This window comes from Ovis canadensis, chromosome 4 (assembly GCF_042477335.2).
Source record: "Ovis canadensis isolate MfBH-ARS-UI-01 breed Bighorn chromosome 4, ARS-UI_OviCan_v2, whole genome shotgun sequence".
NCBI classification, from domain to species: Eukaryota; Metazoa; Chordata; class Mammalia; order Artiodactyla; family Bovidae; genus Ovis; species Ovis canadensis.
This window is the reverse complement of record NC_091248.1, coordinates 76,813,648-76,830,942: the sequence shown is the minus strand read 5'-3', so window position 1 is coordinate 76,830,942 and position 17,295 is coordinate 76,813,648. Positions and strand designations below refer to the sequence as shown.

The following is a 17,295-nucleotide window of genomic DNA, read 5'->3' as shown; positions in this document are numbered from 1 at the left end:
TATTTTGGTATTTCTGTATTATCATTTTCTGATCATTGTGGAAAGGGAATATCCCAGGAACATTCCAGTGAAGGAGAACATTCCAGGTACTGGCATATGAACATCAAAAGTGTGACTATAAGGTAATAAAACTGATTTACTGAACTGCCATTCCAAATACAACTTCAAATGAGAGTTATTCCATGAAAGTAAGTTACATGAGGAGACTATACACTTATTCTAATTTATGTTGCCATTGCTCAAAACAGTTTGGAACTCCTCTTTATAAACTTTATAATTCAGAGTTTATTTCCTTATGGGTGCAAGAAAATCGGTCTTATCACTATTGTCACACCATATTTTTATCAAGATCTGTATTATCCAGTCCAATCACCCACCTTAGTCACAAGACTTTGGTCGTTTCCAAAAATCAAATCCACCCTTGAAAGACGAAGATTTGCCACCATTGAGGATATTCAAAAGAATGTGCCACAGTCTGTGAAGGCAATTCAGAGGAATTCCAAAAATGCTTTGGGCAATGGCAGTGCCACTGCAATAAGTATTTAGCCTACTGAAGTGACTTAGAAGGAAATAAATAATTTTATCATAAATTATGGCATATTTTAAAAAGTAAGTCATTACTTTATTATTTAAAAAATAGTTACTGGGGTATTGGCTTAAAAAGGTAAACCTTCCTTATATTATTTTTTAAGGATGAGATAAAGAAAAGTATTATCTTGGAAAAACTTTTCTTGTGAGTAACAATCCAGAAAGGGCCCTATTTGTTCTTGTTAATTGTTGTTGTGCTCAGTCTTGTCCGACTCTTGGTGACTTCATAGACTATAACCCATTAGGCTCCTCTTTCCATGGAATTTTTCAGGCAAGAATCCTGGAGCAGGTTGCCATTTCCTACTCCAGGGGATCTTCCCAACCCAGGGATTGAACCCACATCTTTTGCATCTCCTGCATCGGCAGGCAGATTCTTTATCACTAGTGCCACTTGGGAAACCCATTTATTCTTTCTAACCTACATTAAATGGTTAAAATTGCTATTTGAAGGTAAAGAAAAATCTTTATGAGTTTAACAAACACTCACCAACGTTATTACCAGAGATGAAGAATAGTAAGAAGATAAATACATTGGATTTCCAAACATGAATACAAAACAAAGGAAAACTGAAATCTGAAAATTGAATAAATACATTTTATAGTTATTAGATAAATATCATAATGCATACTTTGTCTACAAGGATACAGTCATTTCTAATATAAACTTTATTTGCATAGAATATTAATACATATATCTTGACCAAGTGATAACAATTTCAACACACTGACAGGCTCTAAGTACCTTCAACACCATAAATACTATTATAACAGAATTTAATTTTTTTCTCATTTGCAACCTGGCACAAAGGAAAAACAATGATTTCTACTGATTTAATAATGGAATGATATAAAAAGAAAGACAGTTATAAGTATTAGTTTTCTAATCTGAGTTTTGTTAAACTACTTAAGGACTTCTCTCAGTAAGGAAGTTTTATTTTACATTCTTAGTAAAGATTTTCATTTTTTATTTTCTTAAAGGAGATGTGTTTGGAAACTAATAAAAACATTAATGGAAAAACATTTACAGTCATGCAAAGTATTAAAAAATCTCAGGTCTCAGAGAGAAAAGGCAGTTTCAAAAGTAGCAACAATAATAATAAAACAAAAAATTTTAAAGTTTCATTGAGTATAAAACATCTGCAGTCTAGTTGAAACCAGAGTTACTCTAATATGTCATTCAGTTCTCCTTCTAATATTATCAGCATCATATGTATTAAACACTACCTGAGAGGAGGTAAATAAAACAGTCAGTTATTTTATAAACTCTGAAATCTTATTTCAATATATGACTTATAAGTATTTAAAACTTTACCATGTTCGCATGAATTATCTTTTGAAACTTGTTTGGCTCAATGTACCCCACAATATACATAGGAAATAATGAGGCTATCTGAAATAAAAACATAAAAAAGCAGAAGTGAAAAAATGTAGAAAAGCATTTCCCTATTCATTAGCAAAGTAATTGTATGAGGACAGTCATATTTCTAATAATTAAAGTCAGAATAATGTGAACCAACCTCCTCACTAATGACTGGAACAGCTCAAAAAAATACTAAAACTACCTGTATGAAAGGCTTCCCAGTGACTTAGTGATAAAGAATCTGCTTGCCAAGCAGGAGATATGGGTTCAATTCCTGGCTTGGGAAGATACCCTGGAGAAGAAAATGGAAACCCACTTCAGCATTCTTGCCTGGGAAATCACATGGACAGAGGAGCCTGGCAGGCTATAGCCCACTGGGTTGCAAAAGAGTCAGACACGACTTGGCAACTAAACAACAACAACCTGTATGAAAGCCACAGACTACTAATAAGGCATAAAAGAATTAGGAAGCTAAGAGCAGAGAAAAGATAGACATCTACACAGATGAGCATGACATTTTGGGTCACTTTTCTTCCAGAGGCATCTGTCAACTCCATCAGTAGCAGATGCCTGCCAGCTGAGAGGCAGTTGAGAGGTTTCTAATACTCAGCAGTCAGATAATCTCAAAAGTGAGATCCCTGCTAAGTCCTTAAGATTTGGTTTGGGACTTCGAAGAGTTTTACTGCAAGCGTGAGTGCTCAGCCACTCAGTCATGTCTGACTCTTTGCAACTCCATGGCCTGCAGCCCCCAGTGTTCCTCTGACCTGATATTCTCCAGACAAGGATACTGGAGTGGGTTACCATTTCCTCCTCCAGGGGATCTTCCTGACAAAGGGATTGAACTCATGTCTCCTGTGTCTCTGCATTGGCAGGTGGATTCTTTACCACTAAGCTACCTGGGAAGCCCCTAGATGACAGGCAACCAGAAATCAAAGCATCCCTCCTAAATACTGAATCCCATCTTTGAATTATCTCATTCTCTGATTGCAGGAGTATGATTAAAGAGTGTTAGTCCCTGTATTTGCCTGCTGGAAGAAAATTTACTTTTCTCTGAAAGAAGTGAATATCATCTTAGTCTCAAAATAACTCTATGGAACTCAAATTGTTCATGTACAATGTCCAATACCATATCAAAACTAATCAGATGTAGGAGGAGATATGACATTATCACTAAGACAACAGAAACAGATCTAAGAAGAATCCAAATCTAGTTCAGGGGTCAGCAAACTGTTTATGGAAAAAGCCAGATAGTAAATGTATTATGATTTATAGGCCACATGCAGACTCAACTCTATATTCTTCTATGCTTTTTAAACAACATTATAAAAATGTAAAAACTACTCTTAGCTCACAAATCATTCAAAAACATGTCTGGTATCATCAGACATAGACTTTATGTTTCACATATGCACACAAATAATACAGAAGATTGAAAATTCCAGGAGGGTACTGAAAGCCATAAAAAATAAAATAAAAATATACAACTAGTATTACAATAATCAATAATAAGAAGTCAAAGATGGGTTTAAAAGCAGGTGAAACACAAGCAAACAAACAAGTGATTAAACTGGAAGATACATCAGAAGAAAGCATTAAGTGACAAAAGGATGAATGAACAACATATGAAAGAACATAAGAGATGTAAAACATACAGTGTAAAGATCATAATTTACATCTCAGAAAGAGTTGAGGGATTTATACTTAAAAGACATTATACCTGAGAAGTTCCCAAAATCTACAGAAAAAGAAAAATCAAGCCCTGATTCATAACTAACCCACAGCAAAGGCTAAATTATAACAAATAAAACCTAACCACACTTAGACATGTCATAGTAAAAACTGCTTATAACCAAAGGCAAAGAGTAAACACTTAAATAGAGTATGAAACTGACTTTAAGACTTACTATAAAGTTTCTGTAATCAAGACATCATGGTACTGGAGAAAAAATAAACAAACTGACCAAAGGAATAAAATAGAGGGTTCCAAAACAGATCCACGCAATCACAGGCAACTGAGCTTTGACAACAGAGCAAAGGTAATTCAATGGAGAAATGACAGTCTTTTCAGTAAAATATGCTGGAAGACTTGGACATGCATGTATTAAAAAAAGAATCTAGCTCTATACATTACGTCTTTCAAAACCTGACATAAATTTATCTTAGATTTAAATGTAGAACACAGACTAAAAAACTTCTAAAAGATAATATAGGAGAAAGTCAAGGTGATCTTGTTTAAGGATGAGTTTTTAGATAGACAAGCACAAGCATGATTCATGGGAAAAAACTGATAAACTGAACTTCCTTAAAATTAAAAATTCCAGCTCCACAAAAGACACTATAAAAAAACTAAAAGACAAGCCAGGTGTTTTGAGAAAATCATTACATAACTCATATCTAATAAAGGTCTAGCATATAAATACTAAGAACTCTCAAAACTCAGAAATAAGAAAACAAATAACCCAATTTAAAAATGGGCAAAATATCAGAACAAATACCTAATCAAAGAAGATATGCAGAGGGCAAATAAGCACATATAAAGAGGAGAAAGACAATACTACATTAGGGAACGGTGATTCAGAAGAACAAGATACTGCTACACACCTATTAGAGTGGCTGAAATTCAAAAACTTGACACAACTGGCAATTTCTTACAAAATCAATCTTACCATACAGTCCATCAATCACAATCCTGGGCACTTACCCAACTGAGCTGAAATCTTTTGCCCACTCAAAAGCTTCACATGATTTTTTTTATAGAATCCCAAATCATGTTATTTGGTGACTAGTCATGATCTTTTCAAGAGGTGAAAGGATAAACAAACTGTGGTACATTCAGACAATGGAATATTATTCATCAGTGAAAAGAAACAAGCTATCATTTCATGAAAAAACATGAAGGAACCTAAAATACATATGGCTAAGTGAAAGAAGACAGTCTAAAAAAGTGACATGAGATGCGGTCCTAAGATGGCTGCGGATAGGACAGGGAGACCACTTTCTCCCTCACAAATTCATCAAAAGAACATTTCAACGCTGAGTAAATTCCACAAAACAACTGAATGCTGGCAGAAGACATCAGGCACCCAGAAAAGCAGATCATTGTCTTCAAAAACAGTGAACCTCTCTGGGTGTCCCTCAATGTGGAGAAACTTTTCATCTTTAACCTAGATGTTTTATCATTGGTGCTGTATAGATGGAGAAGTCTTGAGGCTACTGTAAAATAAAACTGAAAACCAGAAGCAGGAGGCTTAAGTCCAAAGCCTGAGAACATAAGAGAACTCTTGAATCCAGGGAACATTAATCAATAGGAGCTCATCAAACGCCTCCATACCTACACTGAAACCAAGCACCACCCAAGGGCCAACAAGTTCCAGAGCAAGACATACCACGCAAATTCTCCAGCAACACAGGAACACACCCTGAGCTTCAGCTTAAAGTTACTCCAAAACCATTGACATCTCATAACTCATTACTGGACACTTCATTGCACTCCAGAGAGAAGAAATCCAGCTCCACCCACCAGAACTCCAACACAAGCTTCCCTAACCAGGAAACCTTGACAAGCCACTGATACAACCCCACCCACAGCGAGGAAACTCCATAATAAAGAGAACTCCACAAATTCCCAGAATACAGAAAGGCCACCCCAAATGCAGCAATATAACCAAGATGAAAAGACAGAGGAATACCCAGCAGGTAAAGGAACAGGACAAATGCCCACCAAACCAAACAAAAGAGGAAGAGCTAGGGAATCTACCTGATAGAGGATTCCGATTAATGATTGTGAAAATGATCCAAAATCTTGAAATCAAAATGGAATCACAGATAAATAGCCTGGAGACAAGGATTAAGAAGATGCAAGAAAGGTTTAACAAGGACCTAGAAGAAATTAAAAAAAGAGTCAATATATAATGAATAATGCAATAAATGAGATCAGAAACACTCTGGAGGCAACAAATAGTAGAATAACGCAGGCAGAAGATAGGATTAGTGAAATAGAAGACAGAATGGTAGAAATAAATGAATCAGAGAGGAAAAAAGAAAAACGAATTAAAAGAAATGAGGACAATCTCAGAGACCTCCAGGACAATATGAAAAGCTCCAACATTCGAATCATAGGAGTCTCAGAAGAAGAAGATAAAAAGAAAGACCATGAGAAAATCCTTGAGGAGATAATAGTTGAAAACTTCCCTAAAATGGGGAAGGAAATAATCACCCAAGTCCAAGAAACCCAGAGAGTCCCAAATAGGATCAACCCAAGGTGAAACACCCCAAGACACATATTAATCAAATTAACAAAGATCAAACACAAAGAAAAAATATTAAAGGCAGCAAGGGAAAAACAACAAATAACACAAAAGGGGATTCCCATAACGATAACAGCTGATCTTTCAATAGACACTCTTTAAGCCAGGAGGGAATGGCAAGACATACTTAAAGTGATGAAAGAAAATCACCTACAGCCCAGATTACTGTACCCAGCAAGGATCTCATTCAAATATGAAGGAGAAATCAAAAGCTTTACAGACAAACAAAAGCTGAGAGAATTCAGCACCACCAAACCAGCTCTCCAACAAATGTTAAAGGATATTCTCTAGACAGGAAACACAAAAAGGGTGTATAAACCTGAACCCAAAACAAAGTAAATGGCAACGGGATCATACTTATCAATAACTACCTTAAATGTAAATGGGTTGAATGCCCCAACCAAAAGGCAAAGACTGGCTGAATGGATACAAAAACAAGACCCCTATATATGCTGCCTACAAGAGACCCACCTCAAAACAAGGGACACATACAGACTGAAAGTGAAGGGCTGGAAAAAGATATTCCATGCAAATAGAGACCAAAAGAAAGCAGGAGTAGCACTACTCATATCCAATAAAATAGACCTTAAAACAAAGGCTGTGAAAAGAGACAAAGAAGGCCACTACATAATGATCAAAGGATCAATCTAAAAAGAAGATATAACAATTATAAATATATATGCACTCAACATAGGAGCACCACAATATGTAAGACAAATGCTAACAAGTATGAAAGGGAAATTAACAATAACACAATAATAGTGGGAGACTTTAATACCCCACTCACACCTATGGACAGATCAACTAAACAGAAAATTAACAAAGAAATGCAAACTTTAAATGATACAATAGACCAGTTAGACCTAATTGATATCTATAGGACATTTCACCCCAAAACAATGAATTTCACCTTTTTCTCAAGTGCTGATGAAACCTTCTCCAGGATAGATCACATCCTGGTCCATAAATCTAGCCTTATTAAATTCAAAAAAATTGAAATCATTCTGAGCATCTTTTCTGACCATAATGCATTAAGATTAGATCTCAATTACAGGAGAAAAACTATTAAAAATTCCAACATATGAAGGCTGAACAGTACGCTGCTGAATAACCAACAAATCACAGAAGAAATCAAAAAAGAAATCAAAATATGCATAGACATGAATGAAAATGAAAACACAACAACCCAAAACCTGTGGGACACTATAAAAGCAGTGCTAAGAGGAAAGTTCATAGCAACACAGGCATACCTCAAGAAACAAGAAAAAAGTCAAATAAATAACCTAACTCTACACCTAAAGCAACTAGAAAAGGAAGAAATGGAGAACCCCAGGGTTAGTAGAAGGAAAGAAATCTTAAAAATTAGGGCAGAAATAAATGCAAAAGAAACAAAAGAGACCATAGCAAAAATCAACAAAGCCAAAAGCTGGTTCTTTGAAAGGATAAATAAAATTGACAAACCATTAGCCAGAATCATCAAGAAACAAAGGGAGAAAAAAATCAAATTAATTAGAAATGAAAATGGAGAGATCACAACAGACAACACAGAAATACAAAGGATCATAAGAGACTACTATCAGCAATTATATGCCAATAAAATGGACAACTTGGAAGAAATGGACAAATTCTTAGAAAAGTACAACTTTCCAAAACTGAACCAGGAAGAAATAGAAAATCTTAACAGACCTATCACAAGCACGGAAATTGAAACTGCAATCAGAAATCTTCCAGCAAACAAAAGCCCAGGTCCAGACGGCTTCACAGCTGAATTCTACCAAAAATTTCGAGAAGAGCTAACACCTATCCTACTCAAACTCTTCCAGAAAATTGCAGAGGAAGGTAAACTTCTAAATTCATTCCATGAGGCCACCAACACCCTAATACCAAAACCTGACAAAGATGCCACAAAAAAAGAACACTACAGGCCAATATCACTGATGAACATAGATGCAAAAATCCTCAACAAAATTCTAGCAATCAGAATCCAACAACACAATAAAAAGATCATACACCATGACCAAGTGGGCTTTATCCCAGGGATGCAAGGATTCTTCAATATCTGCAAATCAATCAATGTAATTCACCACATTAACAAATTGAGAAATAAAAGCCATATGATTATCTCAATAGATGCAGAGAAAGCCTTTGACAAAATTCAACATCCATTTATGATAAAACCTCTCCAGAAAGCAGGAATAGAAGGAACATACCTCAACATAATAAAAGCTATCTATGACAAACCCACAGCAAACATTATCCGCAATGGTGAAAAATTGAAAGCATTTCCCCTAAAGTCAGGAACAAGACAAGGGTGTCCACTTTCACCACTACTATTCAACATAGTTTGGAAGTTTTGGCCACAGCAATCAGAGCAGAAAAAGAAATAAAAGGATTCCAAATTGGAAAAGAAGTAAAACTCTCACTGTTTGCAGATGACATGATCCTCTACATAGAAAACCCTAAAGACTCCACCAGAAAATTACTAGAGCTCATCAATGAATATAGTAAAGTTGCAGGATATAAAATCAACACACAGAAATCCCTTGCATTCCTATACACTAATAATCGAGAAAGTAGAAAAATTAAGGAAACAATTCCATTCACCATTGCAACGAAAAGAATAAAATACTTAGGAATATATCTACCTAATGAAACCAAAGACCTATATAGAGAAAACTATAAAACACTGGTGAAGGAAATCAAAGAGGACACTAATAGATGGAGAAATATACCATGTTCATGGATCAGACAAATCAATATAGTGAAAATGAGTATACTACCCAAAGCAATCTATAGATTCAATGCAATCCCTATCAAACTACCAGCAGTATTTTTCACTGAGCTAGAACAAATAATTTCACAATTTGTATGGAAATACAAAATACCTCGAATAGCCAAAGCAATCTTGAGAAATAAGAATGGAATTGGAGGAATCAACCTGCCTGACTTCAGGCTCTACTACAAAGCCACAGTCATCAAGACAGTATGGTACTGGCACAAAGACAGAAATATAGATCAATGGAACAAAATAGAAAGCCCAGAGATAAATCCACACACCTATGGACACCTTATCTTCAATAAAGGAGGCAAGAATATATAATGGATTAAAGACAATCTCTTTTAACAAGTGGTGCTGGGAAAACTGGTCAATCACTTGTAAAAGAATGAAACTAGAACACTTTCTAACACCATACACAAAAATAAACTCAAAATGGATTAAGATTTAAATGTAAGACCAGAAACTATAAAACTCCTAGAGGAGAACATAGGCAAAACACTCTGACATAAATCACAGCAGGATCCTCTATGATCCACCTCCCAGAATATTGGAAATAAAAGCAAAAATAAACAAATGGGACCTAATTAAAATTAAAAGCTTCTGTACAACAAAGGAAACTATAAGCAAGGTGAAAAGACAGCCTTCAGAATGGGAGAAAATAATAGCAAATGAAGCAACTGACAAACAACTAATCTCAAAAATATACAAGCAACTTATGCAGCTCAATTCCAGAAAAATAAATGACCCAATCAAAAAATGGGCCAAAGAACTAAACAGACATTTCTCCAAAGAAGACATACGGATGGCTAACAAACACATGAGAAGATGCTCAACATCACTCATTATCAGAGAAATGCAAATCAAGACCACAATGATGTACCATTTCACACCAGTCAGAATGGCTGCGATCCAAAAGTCTACAAGCAATAAATGCTGGAGAGGGTATGGAGAAAAGGGAACCCTCTTGCACTGTTGGTGGGAATGCAAACTAGTACAGCCACTATGGAGAACAGTGTAAAGATTCCTTAAAAAACTGGAAATAGAACTGCCTTATGACCCAGCAATCCCACTGCTGGGCATACACACAGAGGAAACCAGAATTGAAAGAGACACATGTACCCCAATGTTCATCACAGCACTGTTTATAATAGCCAGGATATGAAGCAACCTAGATGTCCATCAGCAGACGAATGGATAAGAAAGCTGTGGTGCATATACACAATGGAGTATTACTCAGCCATTAAAAAGAATACATTTGAATCAGTTCTAATGAGGTGGATGAAACTGGAGCCTATTATATAGAGTGAAGTAAGCCAGAAAGAAGAACACTAATACAGTATACTAACACATATTATGGAATTTAGAAAGATGGTAATGATAACCATGTATGCAAGACAGCAAAAGAGACACAGATATATAGAACAGACTTTTGGATTCTGTGGGAGAAGGAGAGGGTGGGATGATTTGGGAGAAGGCATTGAAACATGTATAATAATATGATATATGAAACAAATTGCCAGTCCAGGTTGGATGCATGAACAGGATGCTTGGGGCTGGTGCACTGGGATGACCCAGAGAGATGATATGGGGAGGCTGGTGGGAAGGGGGTTCAGGATTGGGAACTCATGTACACCCATGGCGGATTCATGTCAATGTATGGCAAAACCAATACAGTACTGTAAAGCAAAAAATAATAAAATAAAATAAAATAAAATTTAAAAAATAAATAAATAAAAATTAAAAAGTGACATATGATTCTAACTATATGACATTTTATTCTGGCTGTATTTTATTTCATTAAAAATTGCAGAGCTCAACTGTGAATTACAGTATTAACATTTCTTGTATTTTAGATGACTGCATTCACAATAACAATTAAGACTGGACCCAGGAATTCTTTTGTTTGGGCCTTTGAAAAGTCCCATGCAACTTAACATTCAGCAGTGATCAGATTATGGATTTGTTGTAGAAGTAGAACAATGATGGATAATTCATTTAAGAATTCCAAAGAGATTTTTATTTCAAGAAGCACCAGTTGGAGATGGTTGATGACTTCCAAGTAACAACCAATTTACCTGAATATAGTTTCCCTGAATTTTGCTTATAACTTAATTGCTTGGAGCTTAAAGTACAGTTTTCTGGAAATGAGGCTATAAATTCAAATCTATTCAGTGGATACCAGAGGGCCAATGCTATCTTCACCCCAAAGAAACGTACTTGCTGGTGGTGTGGGAAAAAAGGCAAGGACACAAATGTCTCAGCAAACCTCTTTTCAACACATTAGCAAGTGCCTCATGGAGCAAGCTCAAGCAAGGCCATAGAACCTCAGAGTCACAGAATGCATAAATTGTTACAGGTTTATTCTACTGATCAACTACCCAGAACTCTATGATTTAACTTATCAAGAATTCAAAATTATTTTTGTGGAAACTCAATGAGCTACAAGAAAACACAGAAACACAATTCAATGAAATTAGGAAAACAGTATGTGAACAACATGAGACGATTAACAAAGAGATAAAAATTATTTTAAAAAGAACCAAACAAATTCTGGAACTGAAGAATCCAATCAATGAAATGAAAAATGCAACAGAGTATCAACATCAGAAGAGACCAAACAGCAGACAAAACAGCGAGTTAGACAGGAACTCCTGAAATACTCTATCAGGGGAGAGCAAAGGAAAAAGCAATGAAAAAACAGTGAAGAAAGCCTATGTGATCTATATGAAAACATCATTGAATCAGTTCTGATGAGATGGATGAAACTGGAGCCGATTATACAGAGTGAAGTAAGCCAGAAAGAAAAACACCAATACAGTATACTAACACATATATATGGAATATAGAAAGATGGCAATGACGACCCTGTATACAAGACAGGAAAAAAGACACAGATGTGTATAACGGACTTTTGGACTCAGAGGGAGAGGGAGAGGGTGGGATGATTTGGGAGAATGGCATTCTAACATGTATACTATCATGTAAGAATTGAATCGCCAGTCTATGTCTGACGCAGGATACAGCATGCTTGGGGCTGCTGCATGGGGATGACCCACAGAGATGTTATGGGGAGGGAGGTGGGAGGGGGGTTCATGTTTGGGAATGCATGTAAGAATTAAAGATTTTAAAATTAAAAAAAATAAAAAACTAAAAAAAAAAAGAAAAAAAATCAGATGGTCAAACATCAGAATCACTGGAGTTTTATGAGAAGAGAAAGAGAAGAGGTAGAAAGTTTATTTAAAGAAATAACAGTTGAGAACTTCCATACCTACAAAGAAATCTGGACATTCAAGTTCACAAAGCTAATAAATCACCCCATCACTATGACTCAAAAAGACCTTCCCTAAAGCACACCATGATGAAACTGTCAAAAATCAGAGACAGAGAGAATCCCAAAAGCAGCAAAAGAAAAAAAGAAGTTGCCATTACACTATCAACTATAGAAATCAAAACAGTATGGTTCAGGAATAAATAATATACATACCAGCAGAACAGACTGAGTGGCCAGAAATAAACCCATGCATATACAGTCAACTAATATTTGATAAAGAAACCAAGAATACTTAGGGGGAAAGATAGTGTCTTAAATAAATGGTGGCAAGAAAACTGGATATTCACATAAAATTGGACTTTTATCCACATCATTCACAAAAAAATAATTAAAATGGATTTTAAAGACTTAAATATAAAACCAGATGCCACAAAACTTTTAGAAGAAAACCTGGAGAGTAAGCTCCCTGACCTTGGTCGTTTCAATGATCTTTTGGATTGTAACACCAAAAGCACAAGCAACAAAAGCAAAAATCAACAAGTGAAACTACATCAAACTAAAAAACCTCATGTACATCAAAAAAAATGAAAAGGCAACCTATGCAATGGGAGAAAATATCTGCAGAGCATATATTAGGTGAAAGACTAATATCCCAAATGCATAAAGAACTCTACAACTCAATAACAAAAAATGATTAAAAATTGGTAGCAGAAAAATGAATATTTTTTGAAAGAAGACATCCAAATGGCCAACAGGTACACAAAAAGACACTCAACATCACTAAGTATCAGGAAATGAAATCAAATCCTCTATGAGATATCTGCTCACACGTATTAGAATGGCTATAATCAAGAAGACAAAAGAAAACAAATGTTGGTGAGGATGTGGAGGAAAGGGAACACTTGTGATGCACTGTTGAGAAGTTCAGTCACTCAGTCGTGTCTGACTGTTTGCGAGGCCATGGACTGCAGCATGCCAGGATTCCCTATCCATTACCAACTCCCAGAGCCTACTCAAACTCATGTCCATTGAGTCAGTGATGCCATCCAAACATCTCATCCTCTGTTGTCCCGTTCTCCTGTCTTCAATCTTTCCCAGGATCAAGGTCTCTTCCAATGAGTCGGTTCTTCACATCAGGTGGCCAAACTATCAGAGTTTCAGCTTCAGCATCAGTCCTTCCACTGAATATTCAGGACTGATTTCCTTTAGGATTAACTGGTTGTACTGCATGCTCTGTTAGTAGAAATGTAAACTGGTGGAGCCACTATGGAAAACATTATGGAGGTTCCTCAAAAAATTTAAAATACAGCTACCATACGAGCCAGCAATCCCACTTCTGGTACATATTCCAAAGGAAATGAAAACAGAATATTGAAGACATCCCTGCACATCTATATTCACAATAGCCAAGGTATGAAAACAACCTAAGTGTCCATCAATAGATGAATGGATAAAGAAGAAGTGTATACACACACACTATGGAGTAATACTCAACCATGAGAAAGAAGGAAATCCTGACGTTTGCGACAACACAGATGAACCTTGAGGGCATTATACTAAGTGAGAGAATTCAGATAAAGACTAGGTTGGCCAAAAAGTTTGTTTGGTTTCTGGTAACTTCTCACAGGAAAAAAACCAAACAAATTTTCTGGCCAACTCAACACTTCATATCACCTTATATGGAATCTAAAAAAGCCAAACTTGTCAAAATAGAGAGTAGAATGTTGATTGGGGGTTTGGGGGAAGGGAATGAGGGAGATGTTGGACAAAGTGTATAAATTTGCAACTAGAAGATGAATCGCGGAGTCAGACACAACTGAGCGAGACTGAACTGAGAAGATGAATAAGTCCTGGAGATTTAATGTACTGCATAGTTATTACACTCAGTACTATACTAGATAAGTCACAGTTGCTAAGAGACTAGATTTTAAATGTTCTCACCACAAAAATGAAATAATAATTATGTGATTTGATAGAGGTGTTAACACTATGATACTAATCAGGTGATAATCATATTGTAATACAATAATGTATCAAATCAACACACTGTACACTTTACAAAATGTTAATAATAGCTCAATAAAAAATAAAAAAAATAAAAGTCTAGTTCATCTTTTGAATGGATAAAAAATCATTAAGGCAATATCAAAATTACCCAAGGAACTAAACAGTTTCATCAGCACCACTAAATTAATACATTTGCTTGCAAGGAAATGATGTACACTAGAATCTATTCTACTATGTTGGCATATGCAAATAATGAAAACCATAGAAACTCCATGTTATTAATAGTTATAGATCAAATATAAGGAAGTAAGGCAGAGTGAATATTCTAAATATGCTTTAGACATGTGGCATAAACTAAATTGAGATTATAACTTCATTTTTTATAGACAATTCCACATACAAAAGATTCTTGGCAGAATTTCTCACTGCCAATAAAGAATATCATTACACATTACCAGTGTTTGTTAGTTAAGTGGAAAGGAGTTCTAACAAAAATTCATAGTAGGAAATTTCATCAAAATTGATCTTATACTCTGCTTCCCTGGTGGCTCAGATGGTAAAGAATCTGACCACAGTGTGGAAGAACCAGGTTTGATCCCTGGGTCAGGAAGATACCCCAGAGTAGGAAATAGCAACCCACTCCAGTATGCTTGGCTGGAAAATTCCATAGACAGAGGACCCCGGTGGGCTATAGTCCATGGGGCCAGAAATAGTTGGCAACTGACCACCTGATGCGAAGAGCTAACTCATTTGAAAAGACCCTGATGCAGGAGATTGAGGGCAGGAGGAGAAGGGGACAACAGAGGATGAGATGGTTGGATGGCATCACTGACTCAATGGACATGAGTTTGGGTAAACTCCGGGAGTTGGTGATGGACAGGGAGGCCTGGAGTGCTGCGATTCATGGGGTTGCAAAGAGTTGGACATGACTGAGCACCTGAACTGAACTGAGTGACGAACACTTTCACTTTCTGTTTCCCCAGCTCAGTTTCTTGTCATTAATTACTTAGTTGTTTGGGGTAACAGGATATGGTCTCAGCTTACTCCATAATATCAAGATTAAAGCTCTGAGAAATGGTGTCCAGTATGATTCTGCTCTTCAGACAAAACAGCCAACATTTAGCTGGAATAGAAGCAGAAATCTCCTAGCATGAAGAGTTTAAGTGGTCCTTATCATGTTATGCAGATTGGCACCTAAAATGATTACTCAGGCAAAAGGAGAATCTACAGGTAGAATTACAGAGATCACCTCAAATACCAATAGGAAAAATTATGGATTGAAATAAGAGCAAAAACCCTGTTTTACAGGTGGACCTTTAATATCTGCCTAACTAACACATTCACAGAAGGTAGGATTACATAATTTTTAAAAAAATCAAACATGTATGTCAACTTTATAATCATTCAATATTTTGAAAATCTATTAGGACACAAATATAATCATATTTAAAATTTCTCCAAAATGATAAAGAACATTTAAAAAAGAATGCATATATGTGTATAACTGAGTCACTCTGCTGTATAGCAGAAATTAGCACAGAACTGTAAATCAACTATACTTCAACAAAAAAAATTTTTTCAATGGAAACAACCAAGTATATCTTGCATTCAGCTTAAATAAGTTTAAAATCATCTTACCTGTGTAAAAAGTATAAACTGAGCAAATTGCCAGGGAAGCATAAAAGCAACATTGGAAAGGCAGAGTGCAATAAAGTGCCTTCTACTATTGTTCGTTGTCCTTAATGAAGAGAATTGACACCATTAAGTTTTACTATATATAAAAGTAGCCTATCATTGAACTGAAAGACTGGTTGCAAAATGTTAAAATCTAACGATCCCCTTACCTTTGATGTAAGATAACAAAATACAGTTAACTTTTAAAAGCACATTAAAAAGAACAAAATATTTGAATTATAAAAATGCTTATAATAAAACAATCAAAATTAGAGCTTTAAATAAGATATTGTATCTAGTTTATCAGTAAGTATTTTAAACATATAACACAATAATTATAGTCATTTTTTAATTAACTTTTAATGGAGTATAATCCATAAAAATAATGAATCACACTTCTGTATACCTAAAACTAATATAATACAGTAAAACAACTATATTCAACTAAAACTTTATTTTCCTTTAACGATGCATGACATTAGACATTTAATACTCTAGCAAGAAGGTCAGAAAATAGAATGTGAACTGACTTTGCATACCTTGAGATATTTATATTATATGAGCAGCAGTAGCTTTCATATACCACCACTTTTAAGTTTTGAAAAATGTTAAGTGCTGGTGGAATTATAAGCTAACGACTAAGAGAGAAATTTAAAGGTCATTTTCAACGATGACTTCAAAGGAGTGATTCTGGAATACAGTTAAACTAATGCATATTGAAATTTAAACTGTCCATTTTTCAATTATGAGATATAACAGTAACCAATACCTTTTACCATATAAGACATTAGTATCTTTTAGAATATGAAAAAAGGAAATGCAAACACTTTGTGTAAAGTACAAAACTCTGTTATTTTTCTAAAGGTGATACACTGTTATAATATGGTACATAAATTTTCAAAAGTAAAAATTGTAATGATCATACTATTTAGTAATATATCATAAAATATATTAAGTACTCAATTATGGTTACAAAATAAAAATTATTTTTGACTAAAGTCCATCCTAAAGGAAATCGGTCCTGAATATTCATTAGAAGGAATGATGCTGAAGCTGAAACTCCAATACTTTGGCCACCTGATGCAAAGAGCTCACTCATTTGAAAAGACCCTGATTCTGGGAAATATTGAAGGTGAGAGGAGAAGGGGCCGACAGAGGATGAGATGGTTGGATGGCATCACCGACTCAATGGACATGAGTTTAAGTAAGCTCTGGGAGCTGGTGATGGACAGGGAGGCTTGGCGAGCTGTAGTCCATGGGGTCACAAAGAATTGAAAAGCATAGTATTGTAAAGAAAAATAAAGTAAAA

The 17,295-nt window shown here is 35.3% G+C and overlaps 1 protein-coding gene across 1 annotated transcript in view; it reads right to left on the bottom strand.

Annotated features, from left to right (window-relative positions):
* DPY19L2 (dpy-19 like 2) overlaps positions 1-17,295 on the bottom strand; it is a 92,995-nt gene that overhangs the window by 43,506 nt on the left and 32,194 nt on the right. Inside the window, exons 9-11 of the mRNA XM_069588809.1 lie at positions 15,951-16,050; positions 1,901-1,978; positions 1,076-1,162 (exon numbers count right to left, since the gene is read on the bottom strand). Of these exons, the coding sequence (XP_069444910.1) occupies positions 1,076-1,162; positions 1,901-1,978; positions 15,951-16,050 (265 nt within the window). The remainder of the gene's footprint in view (positions 1-1,075; positions 1,163-1,900; positions 1,979-15,950; positions 16,051-17,295) is intronic.